Source organism: Oryctolagus cuniculus, chromosome 13 (genome assembly GCF_051225735.1).
Source record: "Oryctolagus cuniculus isolate XC-2025 breed Fujian yellow rabbit chromosome 13, ASM5122573v1, whole genome shotgun sequence".
NCBI lineage: Eukaryota > Metazoa > Chordata > Mammalia > Lagomorpha > Leporidae > Oryctolagus > Oryctolagus cuniculus.
This window is the reverse complement of record NC_142879.1, coordinates 17312206-17328029: the sequence shown is the minus strand read 5'-3', so window position 1 is coordinate 17328029 and position 15824 is coordinate 17312206. Positions and strand designations below refer to the sequence as shown.

Below are 15824 nucleotides of genomic sequence, written 5' to 3'. Positions count from 1 at the left end.
GGCATCCTTCCTTTTTGTGGACCTTTAGCACCTGACGTGAACCCACAGACCCGAGCGCCTGGAACTTCACCCTTGAACTTCACCCTCGAAGTTCTCTTTCCTCCAGGTAGCCCAGCTGGGTGGGTTTGAGCTTGGGGTGGTTTTGCCTTTACAAACTGCGTGGCCGTGAGATCAGCTGTTCCCTCCCTATGCTTTTTCTCGTCAAATAACGACAGCACTCCTGATGCCGCAGAGCTGGGGGGGCTTGGGAGCGGGGGGGCGGGTTGCTTGGGGGGGTGAGCGTGGAGCAGACTGAAGAATGGTGCTGTCGCTCTGTCCCCAGGGGGCGTTCTCAGTCCTCGCTTGGGTCAGGGCCGGGGAGAGCAGATCCTGGAAGTGAGTAGTCCTCTCATTGCTCAAAAGCACCCCCAAATAATCCACTGCTTGAAAAAATTCAAGACAACGCTAGCAATTTATTGATTTCCTATATTTCCAAAAAAGCAAATACATGGTATAACATACAGGGAAGCTGGGCTGGGCTGGCACAGGCTCTCATGCAAACACAAAGCGGCGGGGAGGACAGGCTGTTGGGAAGCCCCAAGATTCCTCGCGGCAGCCCAGGCCTTCCTGCCCCGGCCCTCCCCGCACCCAGCCTGGGTCATTTGAGCCCCTGCCTGTCAGCCAGGTGCAGAGGTGGACTGGCAGTGGTATCCTCGCCCAAGAGGTGTGGGGTCTGTGTCACCTGGCCACTGCTGGTGGCCAATTGCTGGGTTTGTCTCAAGCCTGGGAGAGCCCAGGGCCAGGGTGGGAACAGAGTCTGTGTCCCCTCTCATTTGTCTGCAGATCGGACCGTCATGTTCTGGGTGTGGAATGTGGTCGTGTGAGGCCCAGGCTCAGCACCAGAGGACAAGGCTGCACCTGCCAGGTGCCCCGCCCCTTCCCAGTCCTCCTGAGTCCACGAAGCCGTCTTCCAGGCTGACTGCTGGGGTGGGAAGTGGCCTGGCCTGGGCTGAGTGCAGTCGGGAGGCGGAGGCAGAGGCCGAGGAGGAGCCAGCAGCAGCCCATGTCCGAGTGCAGAGGGACCCGGGCCTGTGCCACGGCGGGTGGGGGCTGGGGCAAGGACGCTGAGAGGGCTCCCGACAGGTTTCCTCGGAGGCTCCCCCGGGAGCCCTCCTGCTACTGCGCAGCTGCAAGGCAGGCAGGCTGGCTGGGGAGCAGGGCAGTGGGGCGTCCCCGGCTGGGACGCACGGAGAGATGCTGTCTTCCCTGGTCTAGTCAAGTGCCCCCGGATGCAGCATCGGGTTCAGGTCAGCCTCGTGCGCTCCCCGCACCGGAAGCCGGGGTGGGTAGGATGCCCAGCCCCGGCCTGTTGCCCTGGCCATTCCCTGAACGGCTCTTTGGCTTTCAGCACCACCTGGAACTTCTTTTTCCCCCGCAGCATCAGGACTCCAAGCCCCCTACCAGCCTCGCCCACGCGGCACCGGTGAGCCCCATCTTGCTGGCTCCGGCTCCCAGGGCTGTCCTCACCGCACAGAGCCAACACGATGGTCCCGGCCTCCCTGGGCCCCGCCCCGCGCCCGCCCCAGGCCTCCTGAGACTGCTGAGATCTTCCCATGAGATACAGGAGCCGGGCCGGCCTCCACCCTGCAAAGCAGCCTCTCGGGGAGGCGGCAAGCCCCAGCCCCAGGCCCAGCCCCAGCCCCAGCCCCAGCCCCAGCTCCTCTCCCCTCCTGCCGGGCACTGGGCAGTGGTGGGCAGCAGGCCTGCAGGACCTTGGACGGCCGTGAGCTGAGCTGCAGGGGCATAGCTTGCCTGGCTCTTGGAGTGGTTACGTGTCCAGGCAGCCCTACACACACACATGCACACATGGCACACACACATACACACACACACATACACACACACACACATATATATATACCGCTTCTTAGAGGAAGAGGCATTGACATCAGAAATAAGCCCTTTTGAAACTCAAGAAAACTCCTCCCTGCCCAGCCTCCCCACCCCCCACTGCCTGCCAGGTCCCCCTAGGAAAAAAAAAAAGAATCTAAAAACATTTCCATCATCCACAGTCTTCAGGTCGCTCTGAACTTTTCCAAATACTGCACAGATGGACAGCATGACCCATCCGGCAGGGCCTGAGGTCTTCTCCACTGGGTCACGTCCCTGGAAAAGGACAAGTCCGCAGGTCAGCCTTCAGCGCGGGCAGCCCGCCACTGCTGCCATCCCTTCTTCTCCACTGTGCCCGGGCGTGGTCTGGCCCCAGACTAGTGTCCGGATCACCGTGACACACGCACACTGCTCCTCTCCATTCAGAGGCTCGTCTGCTTTGGCCCTCCTGGCCAGTATCCCCTGCCCACCCTGCCCAGTGCTGAGCACCAAGATGGTGCTCAGTAAAAATCAGCTGAAAGGGGCCGGCGCTGTGGCGTAGTGGGTAAAGCCGCCACCTGCAGTGCCGACATCCCATATGGGTGCCCGTTTGAGTCCCAGCTGCTCCACGTCGCATCCAGCTCCCTGCTCATGTGCCTGGGAAAGCAGGGGAGGATGGCCCAAGTCCTTGGGCCCCTGTACCCATGTGGGAGACCCAGAGGAAGCTCCTGGCTCCTGGTATCAGCCTGGCCTAGCCCTGACCATTGTGGCCATTTGGGGAATGAACCAGCTGTCTCTGTAACTCTGCCTTTCAAATAAATAAAATACATCCTTAAAAAATTGGTGTAGGCACTCTTCTCCCACAAACCCGTCTCATCTGCTGAAGCCTGGTGCCTAGACAGGGTCTGTGCTCCTGTTCAGTCTTTGGCTGTACCAAGGTTACAGCCCTCTCTGCCCACCAGGAGCCTCCCTGGGGCTGGGGTTGGGGACTGCCAGTGGACAGTCTGGGAGGCCATGTCCCCCTCTCCAGGTATGGCAGAGGGCTCTGTACCAAGACTGCCTCCGGGGGCCCTCGCTGGCTTTGATGATGTCTCGTGTAGCACCTGCTGTGGTGCTCAGCGCCCTGTATTGGAAGCACTTTGGGGTGCCAGGGTCATGGCACTGCAGGCGAAGCTGCTGCCTGTGACCACGCCAGCATCCCACATGAGCCCCACTTCGAGTCCCGGCTGCTCCGCTTCTGATCCAGCTCCCTGCTAATGTGCCTGGGAAAGCAGCGGAAGATGGCCCAAGTACTCCGGCCCTTGTTCCCAGGTGGAAGACTCAGATGGAGTTCCAGGCTCCTGGCTTAGCCCAGCCCTGGCCATTGCGGTCTTTTGGGGCGTGAACCGGTGATGGAAGATTCTCTCTCTCTCTCTGTCTTTCTGCCTTTCAAATAAATAAATAAATCTTAAAAAGAAACACTTCAGATGCTTTGTTGTAAAACACATCTGCCTGGACCTCATGCCAGGGCTACTGAGTCAGAGGGCTGGGGGTGGGGCCAGGGTGTGCAGTTTAGCAAGCGTCACAGGTGATTCCAATGAATGCTACAGTTTGCAAGCCTTGGTCATGCAGTGGTTCTGAATCATCACTTGGAAATCAGCTTGCTTGCACCAGGCACACGCAGACTGCAGAGTGGGTTATAAAAAGGACAAAGAGGAGGGCTGTGGATGACCAAGCTCAGAATGACACATTGAGTAACCCTAGTTATTTGTATTGTGTAATCACTGTGAACAGGCACCACCTGGATTGTGCAGTGCACAACCTACACCACAGCACCCAGCCATGTTGCCCAGACCCCCTGGCTCCTCTGATGCTCCTGGGATGTTGTATATCCCAGTGTCCTATGGTGGGACGGCTGGTGCTCCCAGCCAGCTGCCAACACAGTTCTTGTGTCAGCCAGAGCAAGGCAGTCCGCCAGGCCCACGGGTGCTTCTCTGTCCTGGGCCTGGCCCCTCTCGTGGAGCCTGGCTGAGGCCACCACAGTGGTTTTGGAGGCGCCCCTTGCCCGGGGGTGGTCGGTGCTCACCTGCCAGCTGAACTTGTGCGGCAGCCTCCTCTTCTTAGAACCTGGAGGTGAAGTTCCGGAGGCTGCTGGCCCCGGCCAGGGTCCCCAGCATGTTCCTGTCGAAGCCGTGCTGCAAGGGGACAGACGTCACCGTGTGACACCTCCTGGGGCAGAGCCGCGGGGTGGGGGGTGGGGCGCTGCGGGCTCGGAAACCCCACTCCCGGCGCTTCCCCGGGCTTGGGGGCTAAAGCTGGCCTCACTAAACGTGCAGCCAAACAGAATGCCGCTACCAGCCTCAAGTTCCCAAACGTGTGTGGACTTCCCCTGCGGCTTGCGGTTCCGGCTGTTGGACACCTTGAAGTCGGGCGCGAGAATGCAGCCTCCGCTCAGGGCTCTGCCAACAGATCCACAGCCAGCATCGCCCCAGGCAAGCTGGGGGGCTCCCCACTGACACGTGACGAGACACGGAGGATGTGCCTGGAGCTCCTCCAACCCAGGAGCAGGCGTGGTGCTGGCAGAGCGAAGCTGCTGTCCATTCACTAGTCTGTGCCCTGGCCTCTGGCCCCGTCTGAGCGCCTGCTGCCGATCGAGTCTTGTTCCTGTTATACAGCAGGTGCTCAATGCATGCTGCAGTGTGAATGAGGACCGAGCAGCTGTAGGTCTGGGCGCCTTTCAGAACAGGGCCCTGGTCCAGGCTGAGCCCGAGAGCCAGGTCAGCTGCGGCCGCACGAGGGGAGCCGTGGTTCACGGCCGGGCCCGACCATGCTCAGGCTTGTGTTATGAAACCTTGTTTTTTCAAGGCTGGCTGGCTGGCTCCTGTTGGCTTTGGCTGAATTTGGTGGGAAGAAGCCAGGAGTGAAAAGGCCTGGATCCCAGCCTGCCTCAGTGCACGGAGATGGATTCCTTGGACTCTGCCTCCCCATTCAGCATGATGGACACAAGCCACACGGCCTGCCTCACCTGTGCTCGGGACAACCCGGTTCAGGATGGGTAGGAGGGTGCTCGGAACAACAGCTGCTCCGGCCGGGAATCCGCCGGTACTGCTGCCCAGCCCCGCGCCGCCTGGGGATGCTGGGTCCCACAGGCCCTGCACCAGGTGTGAGTGTCCTGGCCTGCATGTGGTCTCTAAATTTGGGGGCGCGAGCTCTCCCCCATCCTCCTTGCCTGTCTCATCCTGCCCCGATTGTGGCGTTGTTGGCAACGCGCGCTCGGCAGTCAGATGGCCATTGCCACGGCTGTCACATCCTCTGGGCCATCCTGGACCATAGCGGTGTCCTGGGCCTCCCTCAGGACTGTCGAGCCTTCTGCCCCCAGAAGTGGCCACCCAGGCTCCAGGCCCCATCCCCCCATCCTCCTCCCCCTCGTCTCCCCTTCTCCTCTCACGACATGCACACTCGGGTCCTGTTTGCCTTTGTGTGCCCACCTTCTGTCTCCCTTCTTGCCCAGGTGAGCTGAGATGGGCAGCCTCCATCCTGTGCCCCCCACTGCTTTGCCCACTGTCCCGGGCTCCCCGGGGACCCCTGGCCTCGCCAGCACCAGCTCCAGGGCCTCTCCTGATCCCCCTCCTCCTTGTCCTCTGGGCAGCACTGGGAGCTGCTGCCCGCCCTTCTCAGAGCCTCTCTTCCTGCAAGGTCTCCCCCCCACCCTGCCCAGGCACCTTGCACAGGGCATCCTGCTTCCCTGGCCCTTCTGCCTCCTGGGGCCCCCTTCACGCCTCTGCCCTTGACCCTCAAGATTTTCTACAGGGATGTGCTTCCTAACAACGGGTCCCATGCCATATCCCACATGGACTCCCGCCCAAGTCCCCGGCTTGCCCTCTCCAAATCGAGACCCTCTTCCCCCCGGCCTCTCTCCACCGGATCTGTTTCTGGCTGTAACATGTCCCAGGCTAGAAGTCTGCACACGGCCAGTGTTTCCATTCTGCTTCTCCGGCCTCCTGTCCTTTGCCCCCGTCCTCTCTGCTGCCTGCATCTCTGCCCAAGGGCGGCCGCTGCAGCTCAGTGATGTCTTACAGAACGACACTGATGGAGGCCTCTATGCCCAACGAGGCTGGGAGGCGCTGAGGACAGAGGAGGGGCGAGAGGCACCCGCGGCTGCTGCAGGAGCCCCCAGGGCTCCGCACACTCTGCCTTGTTCCCTGGGGGAGGAATTCGTTTTGCTAGAATTGCTTTCAGCATCAGACCCTCTACCCAGACCCCTGCATGGCTCCCCCGTGTCAAAGGCACAGCACAAAGCCTGCGGTGTGAAACTGAACGGGTTGGTATCCAGCCGCGCGGAGCTTCCCAGCCCTGGCACACACCAGGCCCCAAAGGATGGGGCCTTTTGTCCTGTCTACTTCTCCATTTGCTGCTAAAGGACCCCACCCCGGGCCTCCCACTCATTTCCTGGGTGTCCCGAGCCCTCTACATGCTCGGCACCCCTCCTACGTCCCGAGTCCAGGGACTCGGGCTGCACGTTAGTGGGATTCATTGTCTGCTTCTCGGACTCTGCCAGGGACAAAACACCTGCGGGGCCAACCCGCCTCTCCCTTCCTGGTCCACTTGGGTATCGCCCAGCGCGGCTGGTTCATCTCATGACTTTAAGATGGCGAGAATGCAATCCACGTTTCCTAGAAACCGGACTGTGCATCTGATCTTTTCCGGGCCCAGCCGTGTGCCGTGCAGTCCTCTCTGGCCACGGTGAGCAAGCAGCCGTGGCTTGAAGGCAGCCCTATGGTCAGTTGGAGAGCAGCCGGCACCTGCTGTGTGCTGTGTGGCTAGGCTGTGATGCACGGCGAGCTCCAAGCTTAGCTGCATTTCCAAGGGACGTGGGTTGGGGGGCGGGGGCAGGTTGTGGCGCATGCGCACGGGGAGCATAGGGGGAGCCACACTATCAGAAGGGGCTGGGCCGAGGTGGGCAGGTGCGACGCATGCGCACGGGGAGTACAGGGGGAGATGCTTGGTCAGAAGCAGCCAGGCCAGGGGTGCTCACCTGTCTGAGGACGCCCTGCAGCTCCTTGTTGGACCACATGTCAGACAGGAGGAGCCGGGCAGCTTCCGCAGCCTTGGGCGAGGTGCTGGGCAGGCGGGAAGCACATTTGCAGGGGTGAGATTCTGGGAAGCGTGCGAAGGGACACCCCTCCCCCCCTCAGGGGTGCAAGACCGGCACAGCGGGCACAGCCCCAGGCCCTGCCTGCCTAGAGGCACTCCAGGACTCTCCTGGGGCCAGGAAGCGGGGGGGGGGGGGGGGTCCTGATGCTTTTCTCCTGGGAGGAGAGAGCTCACGGGGAAGCAAAAAGTACCCCGGCTAAGAAGAGGGCCGCCTCTGTGCCCTCTGCAGCCTCCTCTCCCGCTAGAGCCTCCCCAGGCCCGGCCCCGCCTCCACAGGCAGGGCTGGGCGGGGCCGCGCGCACCTGCCGCGGCACAGGTTGACCAGGTTGTGCAGCACGTTGCCATTCAGGTACTGCTTGGCCATCTGCGGCTGCGAGGCCATCAGATTCCTCACGGTGTAGCAGGCCGACGACAGGATGTCTTCGGAGTTGCTGGTGTTGCCAGTGTGGCTGGTGAGGAGTCTGGTCACTTCTGGGAACACTTGGTTCCCTGGGGAAGGAGGAGGGAGAGAGGCTGCAGGTCAGGACGGCCCTCTGGGGCCCCGGGCGAGGCTCCCCCAACCCAGGGCTTGGAGACCCAGCTGGACCCAGGGCAGACCTGCTCCCTGCCCCTGCTCTGCCCAGCTCCTCGCGCCCCTGCCCGGGCAGGCGGCCCCTCCTGCAGTGCGGGCGTGGTTGGCCGGCTCTGGGAGGCGAGCACCGTCGGGCGGCCTTACCCATGGCCCTGTGCAGCGCGGGGTGGCGGGACATGTTGCTCAGCAGGGAGGCCCCCGACCGCACCACATCCGAGTTGCCAGACTGCAGCAGGCGGGCGATTTGGGGCAGGCCCTTCTCCTTTAGCCCGATCAACTGGCTCATGCCGCTGGACATCTACGGGAAAAGGAGGTGGGGAGGCACTAGCCGGCGGCTTCCCAGCAAGCACCAGGCAGGCAGCAAGGCGGGGCTGCGGCGGACAGAGAAGGCAGGACCTCTCCTCTCTCATGTCGGAGGCCTGGCGGACACAGAAGTGTGCCCACACGTGGGCAGCTGCAGAGCAGCCAGGCGCACCTGTGCCTCCCCCTCCCTGAGTCTGCTCCGGGCTGGCCTGGGGGGCTCCCGGAGACCCCAGCCATAGGAAGTTCCTCCTCGGTTTGCCCCTGCCCTCTGCTCCGCAAACCCCTTTTGTCCTAAGTGAGGCTGAAGAACACCCGGCCGCTCCTCGCTCTGAGCTTGCTGCCTGCACACAGACCCCGGATCTACAGGCCCGCCTCTGCACCTGTCTGTGCCCACACCTTAATTCTCTACCTTGTGCAGTTCAACACGCGGGAGACCCCCCCTGCCACCACAAATACCTCCCAGGCAGAGCCCAGGGGCTGGCACGGGGCCAGGAGCGACAAGGCCAAGGGGACAGAATCCCCTGGGCCCGACAGGGATGACCCTCACCATCCCCCAGGGCCTGGCCCACAGGCCAGCCTGCATGGCTCGAGAGTGAAGCTCTGTGCCAGTGTGCGTCAGACAGAGCCAGACAGGGGGCAGAAGCCAGACTTGAGGCCGGCGAGCTGGGGGCCTATGGAGGGAGGGGCCCCACTCACCAGGCCCTTGCTGGCCGTCAGGTTCTGCAGGGCGCCAGCACAGGCCTCCAGGGTGGCATCTTTCTTACTCTTGCCCATGAGGTTCAGGTAGGTGCGGATGGCATCCGAGTGGTAGAGCCAGCTGCTGCCCTTGGGGTTGCTCTCTTCCTCGGGGAGGGGGAAGTCGTAGTTGTTGTTCTGAGGACAGAGAGACTGTGGGTGGGCAGCCTGGCCCGGGCACAGCCCCAGCGTTCTGCCCCTGGCCCCCACCCTCACAGTCCCGACCCGGTAACACCGACTGGGGCAGGGCTGGCCCGGGCTCTGACAGGCCCAGGAGCAGGGATCCTAGTGTGATCCCGAGGTTTACAGCTCCAGCATAGGCCTGTCCCCTCGGGCTGCCCGGCACTGGGTGGCGGTGGTGGCGGTGGTGGCCTGGCCGGCCACAGCACTCACCATCATCTTGTCGCTCTTGTTGCTGAAGCAGCCAGTGGAGGACTTTTCAGTGTAGGCATTGCGTGCGTTGTACTCCAGCTGGCGGTAGCGCGTGGGCACCTCCGCGTCCAGGCGGTAGGAGAGGTTGTGCAGGATGCACATGCAATTCTCCACTGACTGCAGGGTGGGGGGGGGCAGAAGATGAGCTGAGCCCCCGCCCAGCCCCCGCCTGCCCAGCCCCTGCCTGGCTCCGGGCCGCCACCTCCCTGGAAGAGTTAAGAGAGCTGCAGGGGCCTCGGCTGCAGCCACACCCTCGGCCTGGAAGGGTCTCCCAGGCACGCGTCTGGGCCCTGGCTTTGAGTCCCAGCTCTGTCATTTCCTGGCCGCTTGAACTTGAGTTCCACTTCCTGTTTCCTCGGCTGTCAAAGGGAACTAAAGTCGCCTACCTTACCAGGCTTCTGGGAAGACAGGGCCTAGGGAGCACCTGCCACGGGGCCAGCCCAGAGGGGGATGCAACAGACGGAGGCCCCGTTTCTATCGCTGTGGATGAAGCACCCACGGGCGAACTGGGAACGGAAGACTCCACTTCTGCCTTCCTGCAGGAGCAGCCCCCAGGCCCGTGCGTTCCAAGTTCATCTCTGCCCTTCTTGCTCCCACTCGCCGTGGCCGGTTGTCAGCCTCCAGCCTCAAAGGGGGCTGTGTGCACAGCACGGGGAGTCCTGGGGCCTGTGCTCAGGGTCCTCCCCATGGCGTCTGGCCCATACTGGGGAGCGGACCGTGCTGTTTCCCACACCAAGGAGCTGTGCTGTGGGAGCGTCGGCCTTCCGCTAGGCTATGCTCCCGCCACGAGCTTCCCTTCCGGCCCTTCCGTGCTGCGTGTCCCAGAGTGCAGGGAGGTGGCCCCGCCGCCGGCTTTTCTAGCAGGCTTGGGGGGCATAGCTCACCTTGTCATCACAGCGGCTGGCAGCCACGCAGTTCTGCACGTAGGCCATCAGGGAGTCGATGAGCCCCACGTAGTTGCGCATGGTCTGACGCCCCGCGTCCGCCGAGCTCAGGTTCCTGGGGGGTGGGGAGGAAAGGGAGGAAGGTGTGGGAGGATGTGGGGGAGGCTGGAGCCGCGAGAGGAGAGTGGGGAGGGGACAGAGTGTGGGGGCGGGGGACACGCAGGTGGGCACAGGGAACGGGTGGAGGTGGCAGGTTGTGGGAGGAAGAGGAAGAGGAAAGGAGTGAAGAGGGAGGAAGAATGGGAGAAAAGGAAGGCAGGAAGCAGCCTTTAGCCAGTGTGGCACACGTGTCCCCAGGCCCATGACGCCTGTCGATGGCTGCACTGCAGCCGGCAGCCCGAGGCCCACCAGGAGCTGGCGCTCCTCCCTGGCTGCTCTCCCTGTGTGGGGCGCAGGAGCAGCTGGGGAACGGAGCTGCAGGCTCTGGCAGGGCACCTGAGGCATGCACACCCCGTGCACAGCCTGAGGTGTGTCCCAGCAGCAAGCTGAGCCCCGGGCAGTCTGGGCCCACGAGCCTGCAGCCCGTAAGCTCCTCATCACAGGTGTCCTGGCTTCTCATCACGCGTGTCCTGGCTTCTCACCTCCCTGGCCTCTCTGCTCCCTGCAGGCTGCTGCAGGAGGCCGCCAAGAGGAGGTGCAAGTTGAGACAACTTCAGAAACACACGCCAGCTGCAACCCCCCATGGCGGGACCGCAGGATTTGGGGACGACAAACCCCATTAGAGCGAGTAGGACCCGAAGGGGATCTGGCTCCATGGCTCCTCACTCGGCACCAGCACCCACCCCATCCCCCACTCCCCACCCCCCAGCTTGGAGAACAACCCGCAGCGACTGTGCCACACCCTGGTGTGGAACTCAGGAAACCTCGGGCAAGGCAATGCCATCTTCATGCCAATGAACGTGGCAAACAGCTTTCGCAGCGCAACCGGGAAGTGACTCATGAGCTGTCAATCAGCGCACTTTTGTCTAAAAGAAAGCTCTTCAAGATGGCACAAGAAATGCAGTTTTCGGTGGGGGGGGGGGGGAGGGCTGGGAGGGGCAGCCTCCCAGTCTGAACCAGTCTGGCCCTGCAGAGCCAGGCGTTTGGATGTCTTAGAGTTCTAGTTCATGCCTGCCGCGCTCCCCACAGTGGGCGGCAGGGGCTGGAGGGAACTCAGCAATGCCTGGGTCCCCTCGTCCGGGCACCAGGCCCTGCAGACAGTGCCAGGCTGCACGTGATGTCCGCCGCCCTGTCTCAATGTCAGCGGACGCGGGCTGCCTGCGAAGGGCCCGCAGCCGGGGCACAAAGAACCCACGTACTCCCCCCCGCTCTGACCTCAGGCAGCCCGTGGCGTTGAAGAAGACCTCGGGGTCCACCACGTCTCGGGACACGTTGCTGTTGCCGTCGCACCAGCCGGAGAAGGGGATGATGACGCGGTCGGCCAGGACGGGCAGGGCGTCGGCCACCAGCTCCTCCTTCAGCTCGTCGGTGGACGACAGGTTCCAGAGCAGCCCTGGGGGTCGGAGACAGTTGGCCCAACACAGGCCAGGCTGAAGAAAAGCCAGGGACTGCACTACACTGCCTGTCTGGGCTCTTCCCGGCGGGCCTGGTCCATCAAACTCATTGTGTCCACTTGTTCCATGAGCACTCTGCTTAACGTGCCAACCAGACGGAGGGCCGTGGCAGAGTTCTCCGCCCAGGTGGAAATTACGCACGTGGCAAGTGACCAAACAGGAGCTGATGGATGGGCGCCTTCTAACAGAAGTGTCAGCGCCTGGGGTGTTCCAGCGCTCTTTTCCCCTGGAGGTGATTCCAGACCACAGATCTGCTGTGACTCTGTGCCTGCCTCATCCACCCGGTCCAACTTGAAGTCTTCGCGGTGACTTCTCTGGCTCTGTCCCCACCTCCAGTGCTGAGCATAGATCCCTAGCACGGGGTTAAGGCTTAAGACCTGCTAACCCCTGCCCTCCATCTGCCTGCCTCTCTCCCCAACAGATCCCAGGGCTTGCTGACAACAGATTCTCCCCCTTGCCCTCCAACTCCAAAAGACCCAGCTTCCCTGTGGGTGGGCACACCATTCAGGGTCACCATCTGGACACCACACCAGTGCCACCAGGGCCCCGGGACTTCAGCCCCAGGCCAGATCTGCACAGCTGTGCCTCGGATCTCGCACCCCGGCTGAGGGGCGTAGTCTCCTGCGACGCCCCTGCGCTCCGTGCTGGGGTGCCCTACCGGTCAGCTGCTTTTGGATCTCGGTGCTCCCGGTCCGCCTCAGGAGGCTGACGGCCTCGCGGATCCCGCCCTGTCTGCGGGTCTCCAGCTTGTTGGTGGCGCTCCTGAACACCAGGTTGCGCAGGGCGCCCGCGGCCGCCTGCTGGACATTCTGGTTAGGGCTGCGCAGGAGGTCCACCAGCTTGCAGATGCCGCCCAACTGGTAGACCTGGTGGAAGAGGGGCCACGTGGCCCGGTCAGCAGAGGTGAGGCTGATGTGGTCAGGGTCTACTCACACGGGCCAAAAAGGACTTTAGTCCAGAAACACCCGGGTCAACCGAAAGGAATAAGCAGCATGAGGTCACAGGAACCGAGCCAGACCCGGAGCTGGAGACCTGAATTCAGATCCCGGCCCCCGTGCCCTGGCTGGAGACCATGCACAAGTCACTCATTTTCCCTGAGCCCTGTGTGGCAGGGGAGATCAGAGGGAACGTGGACATAAACACACTTCAGAATCCAAGCAGGGGACTGGCATTGCAGTGCAGGGGTTGAAGCATCGGTTTCAGTCCCGGCTGCTCACCTTCCAACCCAGCTCCCTGCTAGTGCACCTGGAAGGGCAGCAGGAGATGGCCCACGTGCTTGGACCCCTGCCACCTGCATGGGAAACCTGGATGGAGTTGGCTTGGTTTCAGCCTGGCCCAGGTCCAGCCATTGCAGCCATTTGAGGAGTGGACTAGAGGATGGAAGATATCTCTCTCTCGCTCGCTCTCTCTCTCTTTCCTTGTCACTCTTTCAAATCAATAAAATAATTCTTAAAAAAAGAGAAAGAAAATTCCAAGCTGAACACCGCCATAAGGGAGACGCACCCACGGAAACCCAGGCTCCTGTGGTACACAGTCGGATGCAAACTAACCCTGGCCCCTGGGCAGCCCACTTATGGCACCACCTCCCTGAGCCTGCAGGCGTCTTCCCTGGGAGGTGCCCACAGGCTGTTTGCCTCCATGAGATGGTGACTGGGAGGGAGCTGATGCGTGGGGCACAGCCATGCTCTTTGGCAGAATCTGAGAAAGCGGATTTCTGATGCGCTCACGGAGTGACAAGACCAACGTGGGAAATGCACCTGCTGAAGTCCTCTCACCCAGAGGCCTTTGCTCTGCACAAGGCTAAGGTGCCCAGCTTCAAGCTTGGGCAATGCCAACTCCTTGCCCCTGGCTCCTGGGCGGGGTGGGAAGAAATCACCTGCAAATCCCACCCCCCCACACCTCTGTCTCTGCATGTAGGGCCAGGCTGGCACGCCCAGGCCCTGCCAGGCTCCCCGAGGAGGAAGGGGTGCAGCTGGTTACCTGCTGCTTGGCGGATTCATCCTGGAAGCAGGTGTGCTGGATGTAGTAGGCCCCGATGGCCTGGTACTTCTCGTCCTGGGAGCTCAGGTACTGCACAGCCTTGGGGATGGTCAGCCCACTGCACTCAATGTCCTCGCTGCAGATCCTGCCAGGAACAGGCGGGGCGGGGGGCAGAGGGGGCACAAGTGAGCAGTTACAGGGTGCGTGGGTGCCCTGGGGAGGGGCCCCAGAATTTCTCCTTGCACACCCAGCCTCGTGTGCCCACTGTGAGCTAGAACAAGGCAGCCCCAGGCCCACCTGGAGAGCGCCTGTGGGACAGCTCCTCTAGGGAGGAAGGGCTCACCCACTGGATCGCCCCCCACGTGGAACACAGGCTGTGGCGAGGCCCTGGTCGTGGGCCAGTGTCCCAGCAGGTGGCACTGCCTTGTGGGAAACTCTGCGCCATTCCCTGAGGTACGTGCCCACCCACACTGCCATCTCTCATGGCATTGGGCAAGTGGAAGAGAATGGCTTGAGCCCATCCACTCCTCCCTCCGTGCCTAAGTCCAGCTGGCTCTTCTTGCACAAATGTTCTCCCCTCTACTCCTTCCCGTCCTCATGGTCACCACTTTCCTACTTTATTTTATTTTTGACAGGCAGAGTGGACAGTGAGAGAGAGAAAGACAGAGAGAAAGGTCTTCCTTTGCCGTTGGTTCACCCTCCAATGGCCGCCGTGGCCGGCGTACTGTGGCTGGCGCATCGTGCTGATCCGAAGCCAGGAGCCAGGTGCTTCTCCTGGTCTCCCATGGGGTGCAGGGCCCAAGCACTTGGGCCATCCTCCACTGCACTCCCGGGCCACAGCAGAGAGCTGGCCTGGAAGAGGGGCAACCAGGAAAGAATCCAGTGCCCCGACTGGGACTAGAACCCGGTGTGCTGGCGCCACAAGGTGGAGGATTAGCCTATTGAGCCACGGCGCCGGCCACCACTTTCCTATTGATCACAGTCACTGTCAGGGTGACCAAGGGACCCCTGCAACTGGCTCTCTTCTCCAAGCTCCCCTTGACCAGGCAGCTGGTCCCCAAACCCTGTCCACTGCACTGTTTGTTCCCCAGCTCAGAAACCAGCAGCCTGCATACTGCAAGGCCAAGTTCAATCTACTTAGGCTGATATCCATGGGCGTGAAGCACAGAAAATGGTGGACAGCCACCAAGCAGAAATGTCGTGTTTTAACCCCGGGGTCTGGCTCCACTGGGGTCTTGCATGTTCCTCAGCCCCAGCCATGTCACTCCCCCACAGCGCCCTGGCTGGATCTCAGGCTCACTTGACCGTGGCCTCAGGTCGTGCTGGAGTCCCATGCCCATAGAGCTTCCCAGGGAAGGGAAACCCTGGGCCCCCCTGGTGTGAGGTCACAGGCTGCCCTTCCCCCTGACTGTGGCCTGCACCCCAACAGAGAGCGAGGGCCCCTGAGGGCAGGGGCACATAGCCCTCCCCTGCTACCTGTCCTCGGCATTTATGGAAGGAGTTCCTTCCTCTTTGCTAGTAGACTCATACTTTGCCATAGTAGGTGCTCAATAAACGCTCATGGTTTTAGCTACAGCAACCCGACTTCTGGGAAAAGCACTCCAAGGGCAGAGCTGTCGGATGTTGGCTTAGGAGCACCCCCGCCCTACATCGACTGTCAGCCAGTACCGGCCAGTCCAGCGTCCCCTCTTGTCACTCATCCCCGCCATAGGTCACCGAGAGCCCCACTCGGGGCCAAGAAACCAGGGTCAGGGGCGGCCCCGGTCATTCTCCAGGTCAGCTCGGGGCTGTCCTGCGCGTGGCTCTGTCCCCTGCACTCACCAGAGGCGGCACGCAGCAGAAGCTCAGGGGATGTCTGCCCAATCAGGGGTGCCAAGCACAAGACCCCGGGCCCCCGGCTGCTCCCCAGTGCCTGTGGCTGTCCATGGGCACCCAGGGGTCTCCTTCATCCCCACTGGCCGCTGGCCGGTCAGCATTTGCGGGAGGAGGTGTAAGCTGCCCCTTAGCGCCGGACCACGCCCTCACTGTCCCAGCAGTCCTTTGGACTCCCCCGTCTGATAACAAGACCGATGACTCATTCTATCCCCATAGTCTCCACCAGGGCACATTTCTTTGCTCTTTGGCACTTGGATGGAGAGCAGCACGCCTGAGATCAGAGCTTCTCCAAGGCCAGCGTGCACCGCCCCGCTATCGCCTGGAGGGGGCCCTCTTCCGGTGTCGCTGAGTCAGCAGCTGTGGGCAGGGCCTGGTAATAAGCGTTTCTACCACTCCCAGGTGAGGCTTAGCCTGCTCATCAGAGGAGCGCACTTTAGGTGGAGTCTGACT

At 62.2% G+C, this 15824-nt stretch overlaps 1 protein-coding gene across 1 annotated transcript in view; it reads right to left on the bottom strand.

The window, feature by feature from the left end:
- Positions 1-432: 432 nt before the first annotated feature.
- PKP1 (plakophilin 1) overlaps positions 433-15824 on the bottom strand; it is a 40303-nt gene continuing 24911 nt past the window's right edge. Inside the window, exons 4-14 of the mRNA XM_051821107.3 lie at positions 13500-13644; positions 12178-12385; positions 11281-11458; positions 9907-10021; positions 8984-9139; positions 8552-8728; positions 7697-7850; positions 7284-7470; positions 6863-6947; positions 3914-4022; positions 433-2145 (exon numbers count right to left, since the gene is read on the bottom strand). Coding sequence (XP_051677067.1) covers positions 3948-4022; positions 6863-6947; positions 7284-7470; positions 7697-7850; positions 8552-8728; positions 8984-9139; positions 9907-10021; positions 11281-11458; positions 12178-12385; positions 13500-13644 — 1480 coding nt within the window. The 3' untranslated portion in view covers positions 433-2145; positions 3914-3947. The remainder of the gene's footprint in view (positions 2146-3913; positions 4023-6862; positions 6948-7283; positions 7471-7696; positions 7851-8551; positions 8729-8983; positions 9140-9906; positions 10022-11280; positions 11459-12177; positions 12386-13499; positions 13645-15824) is intronic.